The 17,976-nt window shown below is 41.7% G+C and overlaps 1 protein-coding gene across 3 annotated transcripts in view; it reads right to left on the minus strand.

The window, feature by feature from the left end:
• Positions 1-17,976, minus strand: part of shisa7b (shisa family member 7) — a 46,593-nt gene that overhangs the window by 16,763 nt on the left and 11,854 nt on the right. For all 3 annotated transcript variants that reach the window (XM_031294728.2, XM_031294730.2, XM_031294729.2), the window contains 4 exons: positions 6,537-9,828; positions 3,565-3,807; positions 2,921-3,037; positions 628-773 (listed from right to left, as the gene is read on the minus strand). In XM_031294728.2, the coding sequence (XP_031150588.1) occupies positions 628-773; positions 2,921-3,037; positions 3,565-3,807; positions 6,537-6,952 (922 nt within the window). In that variant the 5' untranslated portion in view covers positions 6,953-9,828. The remainder of the gene's footprint in view (positions 1-627; positions 774-2,920; positions 3,038-3,564; positions 3,808-6,536; positions 9,829-17,976) is intronic.

Here is a 17,976-nt window from a genome sequence, read left to right on the forward strand (position 1 = left end):
TTTGAAAATCGATAATTATTTATTTTTATTTTTTTTAATTACATTTATATCTGCATTTATGTCAAAACCTAGAGACTTTCAAACATCAAAATGTCATTTATTAAATGTATTCGTGTCAAAATGACATATAAACATCTTTTCCTATTCTATTTTGAATGGAAACGCTTCCAACACGCTTGCAGGTCGCGTGAAAAATAAGCGTCGGTCCTATTTCTAGCATGTACGTGTTTTCGGCGCGGCTCGAGCCACGCCTGAGATGTGCGTGTCACGCAGGCAGTGTGTAAGCTCTAACCTGTTGACATGGGAGCCGAAATAAAAACGGACACGCCACGCAGCTGACACGCTCACGCCACGCAGGCAGTGTGAAAGAGGCCTAAGGCTTAATAAGATAATATGTATCCGTTAACTACTCTAAATAGCAGCGTCTACAATAACTCAGTTGCAACAGATGTATTCCAGCTTCAGTGTGACGCGTTTTACTGATAACGACATTTGAACAAAAGCAATTACCATCCATGCCGACGGGGACGTGGCACCGTTAATTTCACCTGAACATCATGGCGAAAGTGTGGAACTGATAGGATGCATTCTCCTCTCAATTCTGCTCTTTCACCATGAAGTACTTACTGCGGTTGTCTTTGCTCTGCAGGATGGGGGTGTAGTGGTTTTTGGATGTCCGTCCGTCTGAGGCGGTGGTGGTCAACACTGCGGTGTTGTTCCTCTCTCCCTGCTGCACCGGGCTCGACTGGTGACGCAAGATATCCACCAGTGATCTGACACAGCAGAGGACGGCGGAAGGGATGAGGGAAAGGGAGGATAAAGAGAAAGACAGAAAGGTCAGAAAGGGACAGAAAGGCAGAGTCGAGGAGAAGAAGAATACGGAGGAAACATTCATATATTCACCACACTCCAAAACCCAGCAGTTGAAGCTGTGAACTGCAGCGGAAGAAGTATTCAAATCATTTACTTAAAGGGAAAGTCGGGATTTTTTTGAAGTGTGTTTGGATGAGGTACTTCTCCATAGTCAGTGTGTTAGCTGCAGTAGATGGCGGTCGGAGAAGCAGGCAGGAGTACCGACCCGGAAGCTAAGCAATGTACTGCTGTGGACGGGGGCAGCAGCTACACGCATTTTAGACACCAAAAAGAACCTATATCAGTTTAAGTGTGTGCTATATTTAGACTATTTTACCACTTTACCTTACTTACTTACTCCTCTTCATCCCCTATGGGATATAAGGCTTCAATGAGCATTCTCCATTGCATTCGGTCCCTGGCAGGGAGCAGTTGGGCCTCTCCCCATGACAGGTTCATCTGTTCCAGCTCTTGTGTCACAGTTCTGCGCCAGGTGGTTTTGGGCCTCCCAGGTTTTCTTTTGCCAGGTGGTGTCCATCTTAAGGCGGCTTTTGTGATGCGGTCCTGCTCCATCCTCCTAACCTCCACCGTCCTAGCCATCTCAGGCGTCGGTGCGTAATCTCCTTGGTGATGCTCCGGCTTCCCGTTTTCTTGTACAGTTCATTGTTGGAGATCTTCATCCATCCATCCATCCATCCATCCATCCATCCATGGATGGATGGATGGATGGATGTTGGAGATCTTATTAGGCCAAAAGATCTGGCATATTTGTCGGAGGCATCCATGATGGAACACTTCCATTCTCCTCATTCTCCACTTTACCTTGCCGTCAGACAACGCTTTACAACGGGGAACTGAAGTCGCTATCTATGCTCTTGTCGAAGCCACCAGACTCTTTTATTTGGGTTATTGTGTGACTTTGGTGAATCCGGACTAACTCGTTAAAACACCAAAGTCACACAATTAACACAAACTAACCGATCGAGGCAGCAGTACACCAGCAACTCCCGTGTTCTGCGAGGTAAAATGACAATGTTTTTAGGTAAAATGTTTTTGTCAAAGGAGTCTGGCGGCTTTGAAGAGAGCGACACAACGGCTTCAGCTCCCCGTTGTAAAGGGCCGTCTGACAGCAAGGTAAAGCGGTGAAAATATTCTAAATATAGCGTACACTAAACTGATATAGATTTTTGTTAGGTATCTAAAATCGTTTATCTGCTGCCCCCGTCCATAGCCGTACATCACTTTGCTTCCGTGTCAGTACTCCTGCCTGCTTCTCCAAACTGGCGGCGTGCCGACAGCCAGTAGTAGGTAATACACTGACTATGGATAAAACCTCATACAACCCCAACAAATCCAAACTATCCCTTTAAGTGAAAGTACTGATGCCAAACTATAGACATTTTTAATTACAGGTAAAAGTCCTGCCTTCACAATTTCAATAAAGTACAAAAGTATCATCAGCAAAATTGCCAAAATTGGCAGAACTCAAGTATCAAAAATAAAAGTATTCGTATTCATTTCTCTAATATTTCCAACACAGTTCATACTCGCGTTATATACCACTCCTATTTGTATACTTTCTTTTAAAAAAAAAAATAAAATTTAAGATTATTTTCTGGGTATTTTAGGCCTTTATTTGGATAGGACAGCTTAGACCTGAAAGGGGAGAGAGAAGGGGAATGACATGCAGCAAATGGCCGCAGGTCGGCGTCGAACCCGCGGCCGCTGCGTCGAGGAGTAAACCTCTATATATGGGCGCCCGCTCCACCAGGTGAGCTAACCAGGCGCCATCCTATTTGTATACTTGCTGCTAAATATTTCATGAGCATTACAGCTCTATCTGCAATCATCCAGTCACATTATTAGAGAGTCATTATGGAACATGTGTGTATGATTGAAAGCCTAACAGACAAATAGAGCAAGCATTGGAACAGTTTCCATGTCTGAAAGTCACTTCCTGTCTGATATCGACTCCTCTCCAGCCTCACCTTGGTGCACTGATGTTCTCCCTTCTGTCTAAATCATCACCACCAGGATTCTCTCCACCCTACCCGTCCTGTGGTCTCACCTGGGCATGTTGATGTCCCTGTTGCGGGGTCGCCGCGCCACCTTGCTGAAGGCGATCCTGACGCCCACGGCCACCACCAGCGTGAAGGAGATCACACCTCCGATCACATAGGCCGTGCTGTATGGAGAGGGAAATGACATCTTTTAGTTATTTATGCTTCTATTATATTATTTCTTTATATACCATTGTCATTTCATATATATATATATAAGACAAATAAAAGTGGGTTGTAGAAAAAGCACAAAAAGTTTAGGAAGATATAATGTATCATCATCATCATGTAATGACATCTAATTTGTCCCATTGTGTACTATATTAGGATGCATATACATTACGAGAACAAATACTACTACAACTTTAACATGTATTACTCCTACTACTTCTACTCTTGCTAATCTAAAAATTAAAAAGTGGCACTGTGGTATATATATTCCTGAAATTCTTTTGTAAACCAAAATAATACAAAAACATGATCATTTTAGGTAGTTAAATGCAGCAATAAAGGTTTTTTTTTTTCTTTATTTTAAATAAAAAGAGATCAGAAGGTGCGTTTATACAACAATACTTATTTGTTTAGATCGTGTACTTTTCCTTAAAATGGCTTTAAATAATGCGAGCAGTGACAAACAAGTCCAGACTCTGACCTGCTGTTCTGCTGCTGGAGCGTCTCAAAGTCCGGGTCGGGCTTGTTGTCCTCGTTTACGGTGACGGGGCCCTGTGGGTCGGCCCAGACGGGGGAGATGTAGTTGTTGCAGGCTTCCTGGTCCAGCCGGCTCCTCTGGTGCTCGCAGCAGAACCGGTAGTGGCAGGTACCGCAGCAGTAGATGTAGCTGCCCTTGGAGCAGTTGAACGTGGTGTCAAACTGCCCCATCACGTCGAAGTAACCCCTGTGGAACAGAAGTGGGTAAGTTTAACCAAAAAAAAAATGTTGAAGTCTCCGCCGCTTGTACCATTTAGGATTCTTTCTAAACCTGGTCTGTCATGACTAGTCTGGATCGACGACTCAGTTCATTTCCAGGACAATCGCTGGAACATCCGCGTGTTGCCGTTGTCTAACGCCTTTCTCTTCGGGAAACAACAACAACAACCTTCTAACTGGGACGTTTTGGGGCCGATTGGCGGGGATTTGCTACGGACAAAATACACACGCAATTAGAGATGTTCCGATACCAGTATTGGAAAAGCCTCCGATACTGCCTAAAATGCTGGTATCGGTATCGATAAGTACTTGAGTTTATGCAGCGAGCCGATACCACGTAATTTAGCCCCAAAGAAAATCTACTTTAAAGTAATTTATTTATGTTCTTTTTCTGTTATGACTCACTGTCAAACTGGATAATAAAAGAAAATTCTATGGCTATGTTCTATGTTCATGTTTCAGGAAACGTTTAACCTGAGCCAGGCCGTACAACGACGATAGCAATCATATCACATCCATACAGGGATAGTAGTATACAGCTGTTAAAACATAATAAAATATGTGACACACTGGTATCGGATCAGTACTCGGTATCGGCCGATACGCAAGTTCAGGTAACGGAATCCATATCGGGAAGCAAAAAAATGGTATCGGACCATCTCTACACGCAATACACTGGTAGGAGCAAATGAGGTTTAACCATGTATCAGCTAATTTAAATAACTCACGTTAGTGTATTGTGTGAACAGTTAACTTCATTTAATATTGTATGTGGCGTTTTCATTTGCGAGGTGCAAATGTTCCACCAAAACAAGTTCCTTACTGAGACTATTTTGCAGAGCCACCGTCTCTTAGCACCGCCCAAGACGATTGGGATTGGTTTAAGAAAAGCAAACAACCCAGAGTGTTTTTTCTCCTATCCCAGAATGTATGTGTGGTGGAGCGAGACCTTATACCCCACAGCGGTGTGGACATAGGTCTGGCAATACCTAATGACTAACATGGTAAAACATGACATTTAGGACCAAGCCTTATTGATCCAATGTCTAACAACATGTTAGTGTTTCCGGAGGCAGTTTTCCAATGAGCTAATGCACATTTTCTCATGGTCATATCTGATCCAAGCCCATTACTATCTGACTTTAAAGCAGCACAGATGTGCCTCCACAAGGCTATAAAGCACTTTACAGGACGATGAGAGGCCTCGTTTTGAAGAGGAATGAACTCCTTTGTATGAAAGATAATGCTAATGCTACCAGACTTTAGCAGTGGAGGTCGACATTTTGCAATCGTTTCCAATGAGATTTAAGCTTTTTGGCTCACTGCTTACGCGCTCTAGTTGGTCTTGCGTTTTGTTGGAGGAGCCCTCTGAGCACCTCAGGTTGAAAAAGATTATCATCACCATCATCAATCCTTCAAAATAGGTCTTGTTTAACATTTTCTGTAAACAAAATGACATACAGTGCTGCTCCTGAGTTTAGGAACCCATGCTAAAGTTGACTAAAAATAGGAATAAAAAAATCATCTTTTGGAAATTAGGAAAAATCCACCCTTTAAGGACACCAATTTTCTTTGTGAATGAACAATGTATCGTAAATAAATAAATATTCTTCCTTAAAATACAGGGGGCATAAGTATACTCACCCCTATGTTAAATTCCCATAGAGGTAGGCAGATTTTTATTTTTAAAGGCCAGTTATTTCATGGATCCAGGATACTATGCATCCTGATAAAGTTCCCTTGGCCTTTGGAATTAAAATAGCCGGCACATACCCACATACCCTTCACCATACCTAGAGATTGGCATGGGGTACTTTCCATAAAATCATCTCTCAATGCTCTAGTCTAGTTATGGTGAACTTTAGCATGGGTTCCTAAACTTATGAGCAGCACTGTAACTGTAAACTCACGTAACACGATGACGTCTCCATAACAAGAGTCTTACATATCTCCTACTGAAGTGATTTCTGGGAGTCATTTAAGGCATGAATTCATGCCCGAAACCAGAAATTTAGTAAAGGCTAATAGCTGTTGTCACTGAGCTATGATGTAATCTTACAGACTGAGACGACAGCAACATTAAAAGAAACGTCAAGATATAAACAAACACAAGTGAGGAGCTTTATATAATTTTCTGGTATTACTGATGGTGCTGCTTCGCCTGAGGTGGGGGGGTTTACTCACCAGCACGCAACTGATTTAGAGCTGATTACATGTTGCCTAGCAACAGCAAGATGCCTCTCAGTGCAAAAATATGAGCTCCAGCGAGATCGAGGAAAAGATTCATGATGCGCCTCATTTTAAATTTTTTTTATGGCATCCAGTGTGATGTGTTTATCACACTGGATGGAAGTACATCTGGGCTATAAAGGAGATGTGGCCCCTCTGCTGGGAGCCGTAGTCCACTTTATACAGCACACCAAAGGCTCATCAATTTTGGTCTTAACAGGTTTTAACCACCAGTTTTTCTTAAGGGAGCAGATTGGATTTGAACTGTTTTTTTCACTTGGATTTTTGTGCCCTTGCACCTAAAAGTTGTTGCCATTTCTGCTGCGAGAGGACACTGATCCTCGACAGTTTAGAGTCCCTCTAAAGAGGTTGTTTGATTTGTGTATTTAAATCATATTTTCATCTGCCTTTTAATACTCAAAGAAACAGATCCACAAAACACAACAGAAGAGGACGTTGTAGCTGTACCTGCACACGTCCACATCCACCAGCTGTCTGGGAGGCGGAGCCACCTGGGCCGCACCGAGCGGAGGCTTCAGGGCGTCGGCAGTCATGTTCCTTGGCAACATGGTCTGAGGGAGGGGCTTGGGAGGGAGCTCGGCCGCAACCGGTGGATCATCGCCGTCCTCCACCTCGGCCGCTTTCGGCGCCACTTTGGGCCCGGCGGGCAGCGGGGGCAGCGGCGGCTTGTAGCCGGTCAGGAGGAACAAGGTGGTGCTCTTCTTACCGGCTGCAGCGGAGCTGCCGCCGGCGGTCAGAGTCCTGACGTCGCTGTCGACAGCGCGTCGCTCCGTGGCGACGGTTAACGTGGAGACGGCGAGGCAGGAGAAAAGCAGGAGAGCGAGGGACGAGCAAAACATCGCTCTTAAAGTTGCAGGTTTCATCGTTTGATCACAAAAGTTCTGGAGCCGTCGTGTCAAAAACAAAAACAAAAATAATCACATAAACAGCTCCAAATGTGAACTGTCAGCGTCCTTTTCCAAGACGGCGGCTTCTTGACTTATAAAAACCTTGTGTATGAAAAGTCCGATGAACCGATCCCTTTCTTGTTCTGTACACACCGCACAGGAGCAAAGGGTTTCTCTTGGAGTTCAGCGGATTGACTTAGTTCAAGCAATGTATCAATGTATGAATGTGTTTGGCATTTCACTTCTTCAGCTTAATGTAAACATTTCTCCTGGTATACAAATCCTTCCCTTAAGCAGCTTTTGTAAACATTGAGGTCTTTCAGGGTTTTTTAGGCCCTGTACGAACTGGCTGTGGAATGGCTGTTGTTCTGAAATGAAAACTTTTAACAGATTATAAATATAGAATAATGTAGTTGTTTTATGGCAGCAGGTGTCGGATATTTGATTTTGGTCTACAGTCTCTAGGCCAAAATTCTAAATCTTCAAAATAGGCAGTACGTTTTTTTTTGTTTTTTTTTACACTTTCTGTAAATAAAATGAGACTCCTTTTAATATAATGACCGCTCCGCAAAAAGAGTCTTACATATCTCCAACTGAAGAGTTTTCTTGGAGGAGTTTATGGCACAAAAGTTACGATTCATGTAAGAAACTGTGATGGAAAAACTTTGTCTGTAAACATTTAGTGTTGTATGTAAACTTTATGTTTCACGTTTGATGAGCTTTAACAGATGTTAGATGTTTTCTAGTTTGAGCTTGGCACTTCTGTTGTCCTGTTTTATGTAAAAATCATACGTGGAAAAATAATGTCTGTTTTCAAATCAAAATATTGGGAGCCCTGCGCGTCTCGTGTCTGTAAACAGTGCTGGCAGCTTCAGAGATCTCAGCTTTGTTTAGTGAACGAGTGAACAAGCTGTGACTTAAATTTGTATTTGCTCACAATTTGCCAATAAACAAACTCTTCCTTTCAAAAGGGTTTAGAGGAAGAGAATCCGTAAAAGGTCAATTATGCTTGAAATTTGGGTTTAAATTATAGTAGAATGGTGAATTTAGAAGTTGTGGACAGTGAGTTTTGACAAATAAAGCTGCTGACTGAACATCGAGCAGAAATCTTTAAGAAAACAAATTCTTCCAGCAGCTACTAGAGAACAGAGATCAGTTCAATAAATGAGCATGTCAAGGCATTCACAAAAGAGTGATCAATAGCAAGAAACAGGTGTCAAAATGACAAAGAAAAAAGTTTTTTTTTTTTTTAAAAACGGGAGGATCTATGTGCGTTCGATACCCTTGTGTGAGTGTCTTTGCTCTGAATTTAGCTTGGCCCAACAAAAGAGAACGAAGGAGGGCTTGGGCCCGGTTCTAGCGGGGCAGAGAGGTTCTGCCCACAGAACAGACATGAAAATGTCCGGATTCATCCGTCAAGACAGAGGAACACGGGGCGACGGCGGAAACTCGACGCAGTCACTGCCACGCTTGACGCCGCGGGCTGTCCGCTCACAGATTCGGTACGATCTAGTTAAGACACGGGTAGAAAAAAACGACACCTTACAAAGCCGTTCTGTCATCCAAACGTGTGAAACGTCGAGTCCTATTCACCGGCAGTGTCTTCGTTGACTCCCTGAATGTGCACTGATGTGTTCGAAGATCACTCGGTTGAAGAAATCCTAAACATTGTGAGGCGTTTGTAAATGAGAGAAAAAAAAAAAAAAAAGGTATTTGTATGGCTGGTGTTCAGTATGGCTTCAGGTTATGTTCATACACACCTCCACAGTAAATATAAATACAGTGAAAGGTTTTAAATTGCATGTTTTCTTTTAAGTAGAATATAAGGAAGAATGCAAAAACATTGAAGAGGTCACTGGGATTAGATAAAGGGGGCTTTCGGGTTGTTTAGCGCCACGTGTAGGAAGAAACAGACGACGACGCGGAGCGAGAGGCCTCTCTCATATAAGCAACTGGAAGAAGGAGATAGGAAAGGTGGCAACAGTGTTTCACAGCGCAGACTGAGACGACGGGATATCTCCAAGCCTTTGAGATAGCAGCAGCAGCAGCAGCAGCAGCAGCAGCAGCGGCGGTGGTGCTAGTGGAGTCTATATTTATCAGGTTAGACGTGGCTTGTGTTGCCCGCCAGCCAACGCTGTCCTGCCGAAGCCATGAAATGTTCAGGCGGCGTCAGAGCAGAGTTATCGCCGCCTACCACGCGCCTCTTCGGCAACACACGACTACAAGCTGGAGGATCCGTTTATAAAGCACTTTGAACCAATAATGCACTGATCGTCGCCTCTCCGTGTCAGCGTTGAGAGCAGCAGCTATGCAAACACCGACTGAAGACAATGGATATAAAGTTTGCTGAAATATCTCTTCAATGTGCTGTGATGAACGTGTTGAGATTAAATAGGATTTTAATGGGATGCAGGATGTTGCAATGTGCGTGTGGGTTGAGGGGGAGATCAATAATGCTGTACTCTAGGTAATAAATCAGGTTTTCAAAAGCTAAATGACTAAATCAACTCTTCTTATGATGATTTGGTGACGGTTAGTTTCATCGATTTTTTTGCTTCTTCTCTTGACACAGTTTGGCACCTGGTTTTGGTCTTGCTTAGAACAAAACAGCAGACGAGAATGGAAGAGGTCTGTAGCCCCTAATCCCGACAACAACAAGAAAGTAAAAATAGTGGAAAAGGAGCAGGGGTAGTTAGTGGGGAGCCTCGGCTTTGAAAGCAGCTGAGAAAACCCCCCAGAAAACCTCCATGTGGTGCGGGGACGGTACTGTTGAGATCCAAAGTGGCATCCACCTTTTCTTCTACAAGTCTCTCTCTCACAGGTTCACATTCACTTGTTCACCAGTTTCCACACTGAAAGAGAAGAACACAACATGCATAGGGATGAATTTAGTCTCAAAGATGTAAAAAGTTTGTCAAGGAAAACCTGCAAATTCTGTTTGTATGTATATTCTGGAAATCGCTGATATTTTTTAACCCCATTTAACTCAATTCATCGGGTTTGATTTTTTTTTTTTGCAAACGTTTCCCAAGAGTTCAACATGTCTATAATACGATAATATTGCACAGTCAAAACTTTTTATGAACTCTGGGCTGATATCTGATATATATATATACACATATATACATATATATATATATATATATATATATACATATACATATATATATACATACATACACACACATACATACATATATATATATATATATATATACACACACACACATACATATATATACACATACACACACATATATATATATTTTCTACTTAAAAACTAATTAAAAAAAAAAAAAAAAAAAAAATGAAATTTGAATGGTATAATAGGCGCCGATATCGATACTGAGCATCCACGTGTGCCAGACTGCCAGTAGGCTGCATTCAATTAAAATTAAACATTGCAGATGTTGCTAAGCGGAGCGTGTGAGTGCTGATCGCGGTTACGTGTCAGTTAAACTTCTAATCTCCAATCATATCTGTATTTGTGAGAAGTGGCGCTGTCCTGAGTTGAAAGATTATTATCGAGTTAATAGGCGTGTGTGGTCGTGTCGGCCGCTGTCCATTTCTCTCCTCCTCCTTTGCCTGCTCCGTGGCCGGTGTGTGTGAGTGACAGCCCGGTCAGTGAGCTTGTTACGTTACACCCGCAATCTCTTGTGGAGCGATTATAACTTTGAAAAACCACAGGTTCCAGTTAACCTTATAATGGATATGTGTGTTGAGTTAGGAACTAAAGCTCTTGTCCGTGAGTCTCCTGAGAGAGCTCCAGCCAGCTCACGGCGGGTCTGTGAAGGTGGACAGGCCGACCGGCATGTCAACGACCCCGGCAGGCACCGGCCGGCTGTCATGTCAGACTGTGGAGCTTCTGAAATCCGACACAGTCGGACCAAATTTGCAATTAGCCATCAATTTTCGTAAAACAGCTCATAGTTGATTTCTCGCATTAAAAAGTCTCAGAAGTGAATTTAGTGATGAAATAGCAGACGAACAATGTATAAAGTTTCCAATCCATGGTTGTTGTGATTGTTGCGGCGCTTTGCACACCAACACACTTGACTTTGAATTTCTGATTGGGCCAGCTGTCAATGTGGGCGCCCACAGCTCCGTGCCCAGGATTAATGTGTGTCTGACAGGGTGGGGGGCGTGGCATCACGATGGTGGCTCTCGACGATGATATCGTCCATCGGCACAACCCTATTACCCATTTATGTTCAAAACATACAATACACAGGTTATTTCCCATGTTTAAAGCACCCTCATTGTATGTGAAAGCTAAATTTGACATTTGATTTTCATCTGTAATAATATATCAAACATTTAATCTACAATCAAGCGTGCTTTATTCCAAAAACTGAGATGACTTAAGGTTTAAAAAAAAAAGTGACTCTAACTTAAAGACATATTTTAAGCTGCAATACTGAATCAAAAGCCAACAAAGGATGCACTCATGTACCTCAAAATGGCAGCAAGAGACAACTGTTTGGAAACGTTTAACTACAACACCCAGAAGTCCTACAGTGTGATGTCAATAAACTGCACATTGCTCATTCATGTTTACTACAGCAGCGGCTCCACAAAAAAACCAAAACAGCTGAATGAGGTGATTTAATGTTGCTTTAGATTTTGCTCAGACATTTTGCTGGGTCACTTCCTGTGTCGAGAAGCACGCGCGCGCGCGCACACACACACACACACACACACACACACACACACACACACACACACACACACACACACACACAAATATGAAGGAAATCGTACAGGAAGTCTGTGATTTAAGCTGGGAGGTCGGGGGCAATTTGAAATAATTCTCTTGCCTTGAGCAGCTTTCAGTACAGCTTCTTTAATGCTTGATTAAACCTGAAATTCTGCTTTAGCTGAGCGATGTATAACACACACACACACACACACACACACACACACACACACACACACACACACACACACACACACACACACACACACACACACACACACACACACACACACACACACACACAGCTGACAGAGGAAACGGGAGCAGCCGTGATCTGACTTTGATAAAAAGAGAGCAGGCGACATGACAGCTGCCATATGGTCTCATCTGGCAATAGGACAGAGGAAAGAGGGACCACAGAATCTCACGACCCCGAATATTTATGTTCTTACCCTTTTTTCACAATGTCATTTTGGAACATAAATCAAACAAAAAATCTATTTCATTACAAACTCGATGAAGCAACATCACTAACAACGTACTTTTAATCATTGGAATTCAAAAACACTATCAAGGAGCTACGTAACGTTCATTTCCGGTTTCTCGGATTGGTTTTGTGTTCAGGGAACATCCTCCATCACAATGACCATCATCAATGGCCAACATGATGAAATACTGACATATAGGTCTAACAATGACCTGCAATGATCTAGCTGGTTCTTTCCAAAGCAAAAAAAAAATCAAAGAAATAATCAAAAAAATAAAATGAGATCAGCGTTTTCTCCTCTAAACCAGGAACATGATCAGTGCGAGCGGCAGAAACAAATATACGAGAACAGGATGTTCTGATTCCAGGGTTAAAAAGGAGTTGACCGGAGCTATTTCCTGAATCACGGTAACCTAAATAGAGCTCAACAGTCCCGCCCCTCCTCTGAGAGACCCTGGGTTCCGGAAGTAAATTTCCCATTCATTTCTCCCATTGATGTCTGGAAAAATCCATATATAAAGAGTTTTAGACCATGCCTTAGGCTAACCAGACGGTACGTGGCTCATAAACGAAAAATTTGAAAGTCAAAGGTACAAGACTGTGTACATATCGTCATTTCAGAGCGAGGAAACTACTCATCCCATAAACCACCGCGCACCACTGAATAAAGGAAGCTACGTTAGTTTAGCTAACAGCTAATTCGGCTAACCGCTAGCTGAGACAGCATGTAATAACTTTAAAAGACCTTCAAAATAAAACCTGAAAATAACCGTTAAAATATATAACAGCTGTTACGTCAGCTGTAGCCTGCTTTACCCAGTGTTAAGTTTGAGTTAACGTTACTTTAGACTGAATCAAGCTGTCAGCTAGCAGCTGTTAGCTAAACTAACGTTAGCTTCCCGGCAGAGGCTAACGGCAGAAGCGTGGAACAGATCGTGATTCATGCAGTGTCGTAAATCCTCGTGACGGATCGTGCAGGCAGCTCAGATCGGGTACTGACACCCCCCCTCCTCACCAGCATGAGTTCCACCAATCAGAGGCATCACTGTGGGATTGTTCAGGATTGTGGGTAATGAAGTACTTATCCAAGACATCGCCAATAAAAAGACATTTATCTCAAAACAAGGGTAGTGCCCCATGAATTTTGGCATCTATATGAGCATATACAATCGCTGAGTCATGTCGTAGCTGGTTTTAAGTCTATCATCGACAGTTACGATTTTATGGCTCATACTCCAAGTTGTCAATGGAGAAATTGCATTGTACATTTACTTCCGGAACCCGCTGTGGGCGGGACTGTTGAGCTCTATAGCCTGGTCCTCTCTGCTGCCCTGACAGCCTGGCATCACGACCCTCTGAGGCTTTTCCGACACGCTTCCTCACATGTCGTAATTAAGAAGCCCCCCCGCTGACAAACAGCTGAACCTCCACTGGCAGTGCATTTCATTCAATACAAATAAATAAAGATAACACAATTGCGAATGCGTGCACACAAATGGGCTACACAAATACATGTACACACGTGTGTCAAATGCATGTTGTGAACATGGAGCTGGGTCAGAAAATGTAAGACTTCAAAGTAGAGCTGGGCAATATATCGATATTATATCGATATCGTGATATGAGACTAGATATCGTCTTAGATTTTGGATATCGTAATATGGTGATATGGCTTAAGTGTTGTCTTTTCCTGGTTTTTAAAGGCTGCATTACAGTAAAGTGATGTCATTTTCTGAACTCACCAGACTGGTGTAACTGTTCTATTATTTGCCTTTTCCCACTTAGTCATTATATCCACATTACTGATGATTATTCTCATTTAAATATTTTGTGAAAGCACCAATAGTCAACACCACAATATTGTTGCGGTATCGATATCGAGGTATTTGGTCAAAAATATCGTGATATTTGATTTTTTCAATATTGCCCAGCCCTACTGAATAGTACTCGTAACACAAATTGAACAGCCAATTAAAAACACACATAGCTCATACAAATTCTAAATTATTAGTACAACAAAATGCATTTTTAAAATGAATATATTTTGCATTATGAGTGCATTCCTCTAACTTAATCTGATGTTGTCTCTTATTAAAACAGGAAGTGAGGGGCCAAGTCTGTGACCGTTTCATTGGCTGGTTTTTATACTGGCACACGGTGAGGTAACACTAAAGACAACACTGTGCTCCAGGAAGTCAAAGTAATGGGATTTTCATTTAATTATGACTGTGTTATTTAAAGGATATTCCATCCTGTCCATGTGGGTCAAACCCATATATTTCAATGGTCAAACCAAATATAATACGACATAATGTCGCTGTCGGGGGGAAACCTTGAATGTCCAAAAACGTTGTTTTTCAGAAAATGAATGAAAATTTGAAAACATTTTGAGCACTTTCAGAAAGAAAGAAAGAAGCCTTGTCACTTTTTAAATATTTTTAAAACCCGCAGACAGACGTAAAGGGTGACCAAAGGCTTTGATTTATGAAAGAAAGAAAATATGGAGATACAAGCTTTCTACCCGACGACGACGACAATAAAAAAAACTACCGTTTACACCTAAAACATTTACATCACATTTCCTTTCAGTTTACATACATCCAGCTGATAGTTAGATAAAAAAAGAGCACTTTATTAATCCTGAAAGGGAATTGAGTTGTTCCAGCAGCAAAGCCCACACACTCTGAAAGAATTAAGACCGCTATAATTGCCTTGCAGCCACTTCAGTAACTCATCTGTCCAACATGTCTTCATCCATATGACTGCATTGTTTCTGGTTTACATGCCCTGTGTGTCTGTGTCTACATAGTCTATATCCTTGACGTTCCACTTCCGGGATTGCTCCGTTGCCGGATTTCACACATTTAGGCCGGATATCCGTTGCCTTGGGCTTTCTTTGTGTTTGAATTCTAACCTCCGGTGGATTTCTGAGGACTAGGATAACTGCTCCTCAGATCTCTGTAGGGTAAATCCAGAGAGCTAGCTAGACTATTTCAATTCAATTTTATTTATAGTATCAAATCATAACTAGAGTTATCTCAAGACACTTTACAGATAGAGTAGGTCTAGACCACACTCTATAATTTACAAAGACCCAACAATTCCAGTTATTCCCTATCTGTCCAATCTTTTAAAATGTACACGTTCCACCAAAAAAAAGTTCTTTCCGAGGCTATTTTGCAGCGGCACCGCGGCTTTTCCCGGCGCTTAGTGCCGCCCAAGACGATTGTGATTGGTTTAAAGAAATGCCAATAAACCAGAGCACGTTTTCCTCCCGTCCCCGAATGCTGTGTGGAGTAACCAGACCCTCCTCCAGCGTGCTTTGGAGACTAGTGTCTACATAAACCCTTTCTGGTCTCCCCGCTGAGCCCGGCCATTTGTCTCGCAGTGTGTGCTTCACACATGTATGGATTTGTCTTGGTGCCCATATGCCTGCTGCTCTGCCTCGCTGCCAACAGTATCTGCAGGAACACCGTGGTATACTACAGTATGTGCACTATATAGATGTACCCCATTTCTGTAGTACAGAGTATGTGCTAGGCAGTGGTGGAAAGTAACTAAGTAAAAATACTCAAGTTCTGTACTTTAGTACAATTGTGATGCACTATTTCCATGTTATGCTACTTTATACTTCTCCACAATTCAGAGGGAAATATTGCGCTTTATACTCCACTTACTATTTATTAACTTCAGTTACTTTGTAGATTCAGATTAGTAATACAAAATATAATCAAATAATACATTTTGATGATTTTATTATAGATTAAGATAAAACAGATAGCCTAAACTATAGTAAAGTAATTATTGCAACTTTTTTCACACTATTTCCGAGTGCCCAAGTTGACATCTTCAAATGTCTTGTTTTGTCTCACTAAAAGTCCAAAATTAAAACACAAAACAAACACGTTTAGTTTCCTACAATGGAGGACAAAGAAAGCCAGCAGATATTTACATTTAAAGGCATTGGAACTAGTGACTTTTGGCACTTTGCTTTAAAAAAATGACTTCATTTAATCAATCATTAAAATTGTTGCAGATTAGTCTTCTTTCAATCAATTTTTGCAGACAGGTCGTGATGGTCTATGGGACACGCTCTGCATCTGTTCTGATCTACAGTAATTCATACAAACTGCAGGCTGTCGTCCCAAAGAAAATCTATTTCAAAACGCATGTTATTTTAGGCACCGTGTGTTACAAAACCTAAATGCATGAGTAATGCTTCCCCGACTGATTCAAACATTCGGAGCCATGATGCCAGTCTGTCGACTCGCTGCCATATTGTGCTTCGTTTACGAGGAACCTGACGACCTATGGTTCACGTGCACATATGGAGCAGAAAGCCCAGAGTCACAGAGGGACTGAACGCTCTCTGTAGTACAACTAACACACGCATTTTGCGCAGAGACAGTTGATTCATCAACTCCGACAAAAGCAGTGTAAATTTGGCCACCTTATATCTCTACACGTGGAGTATATGTAAAGGCTAGGTGATATTTTCAGAGTTTCTTTTTTTTAATATGCAAGTTGTGGGATGGTATTGTGATAGGGCTGCTCGATTATGGAAGAAAAAAAAAAAAAAGAAAAATCACAATCACAATTATTTTGGTCAATATTGAAATCAGATTATTTAACATGATTACTCGTTGACTTTTGGAAAGATGTTACATGTATTGAACTCAAGAAAACGTGAAACAGTTAAATCGACAGTGAAAACACCGTCAACTGTGAAATTTCCCTTAATACTTTTCTCGTTTAACTTCGAGCTGAAAATTCAATTGCGCAGCCGTATATGGTGATGATATCATATGCTATCATTTAGCTAACCTAATTATTATTTCAGTACTATATCAAGAAAAGATTCATAGTTTTCGGCTCCTTAAATACAACTATTTGTTACTTTTCTCGGTTTTAAATAATTCTAAATTGAATTCATTTGCACTTTGCACAGTTGGTCAGACAACCCAAGAGCACTTTTCACTATTATCTGATCTGTTACGTGCCAAACAATTCAGAAATCAAAAATAAGAGTGACAAGTTAATCAATAATAAAAACAATCGTTAGTTGCAGCCTTAAAAGAATTAAATTGATTATGTTATACATGATTATGTATGCATATGCCATTTCGTGTTATGTGTACAAATATTATTAATATTGATTTCAATCATATAGCCAGCCCATGTGCCTCCATGCTTACAGAATACTGTACACACGGTGTTTCTGTCTCACTGCTACATGCCTGCCTGACTTTCCCTCGCAGGGACACATGAAGCCCCCCCCAACTCCCCCCGACAGGCAGTGAGTGAGTTAGTGCAGCAGACCCCTCCAATAACACATGCACACCATCTCTCCTCACTCCATCCCTCCATCCATTCACTCCCTCCCTCCCTCTCTCTCTGGCAGTGCGTGGGCTGGACTGAAGCATTTCTCTCAGAATAGCAATGCAGCATTGAAAAGAGAGAGAAAGCACAACATTTTATAAAAAAAAAAAAAACACTAAAGGGAAGAGAGAAAAAAAATAAATAAATACATTTGTTTCTTTCTGTGGTTTCTCCTTTTTTTTATGCGTGTCCTGTGCGTTTTTCTGTAAAATAAACACAAAGAAAGTCAGTCAATGCCGCTGGCTGCCGTCAATAGCGACACTATCTGTCATCTCCATTTGCGTGTTTTTATACGATTCTCCTCTTGCCCACATTTCTCTCTCTGACCCATCATCTCTCTCTCTCTCTCTTCTTTAACCCATTCTCAACCCTTCTCTACTTCATCTCATCTCTATTCACACCCACCCTCCTGCTCTGAAGCATGCTGGGAAATGTGCC

This window comes from Sander lucioperca, chromosome 16 (assembly GCF_008315115.2).
Source record: "Sander lucioperca isolate FBNREF2018 chromosome 16, SLUC_FBN_1.2, whole genome shotgun sequence".
NCBI classification, from domain to species: domain Eukaryota; kingdom Metazoa; phylum Chordata; class Actinopteri; order Perciformes; family Percidae; genus Sander; species Sander lucioperca.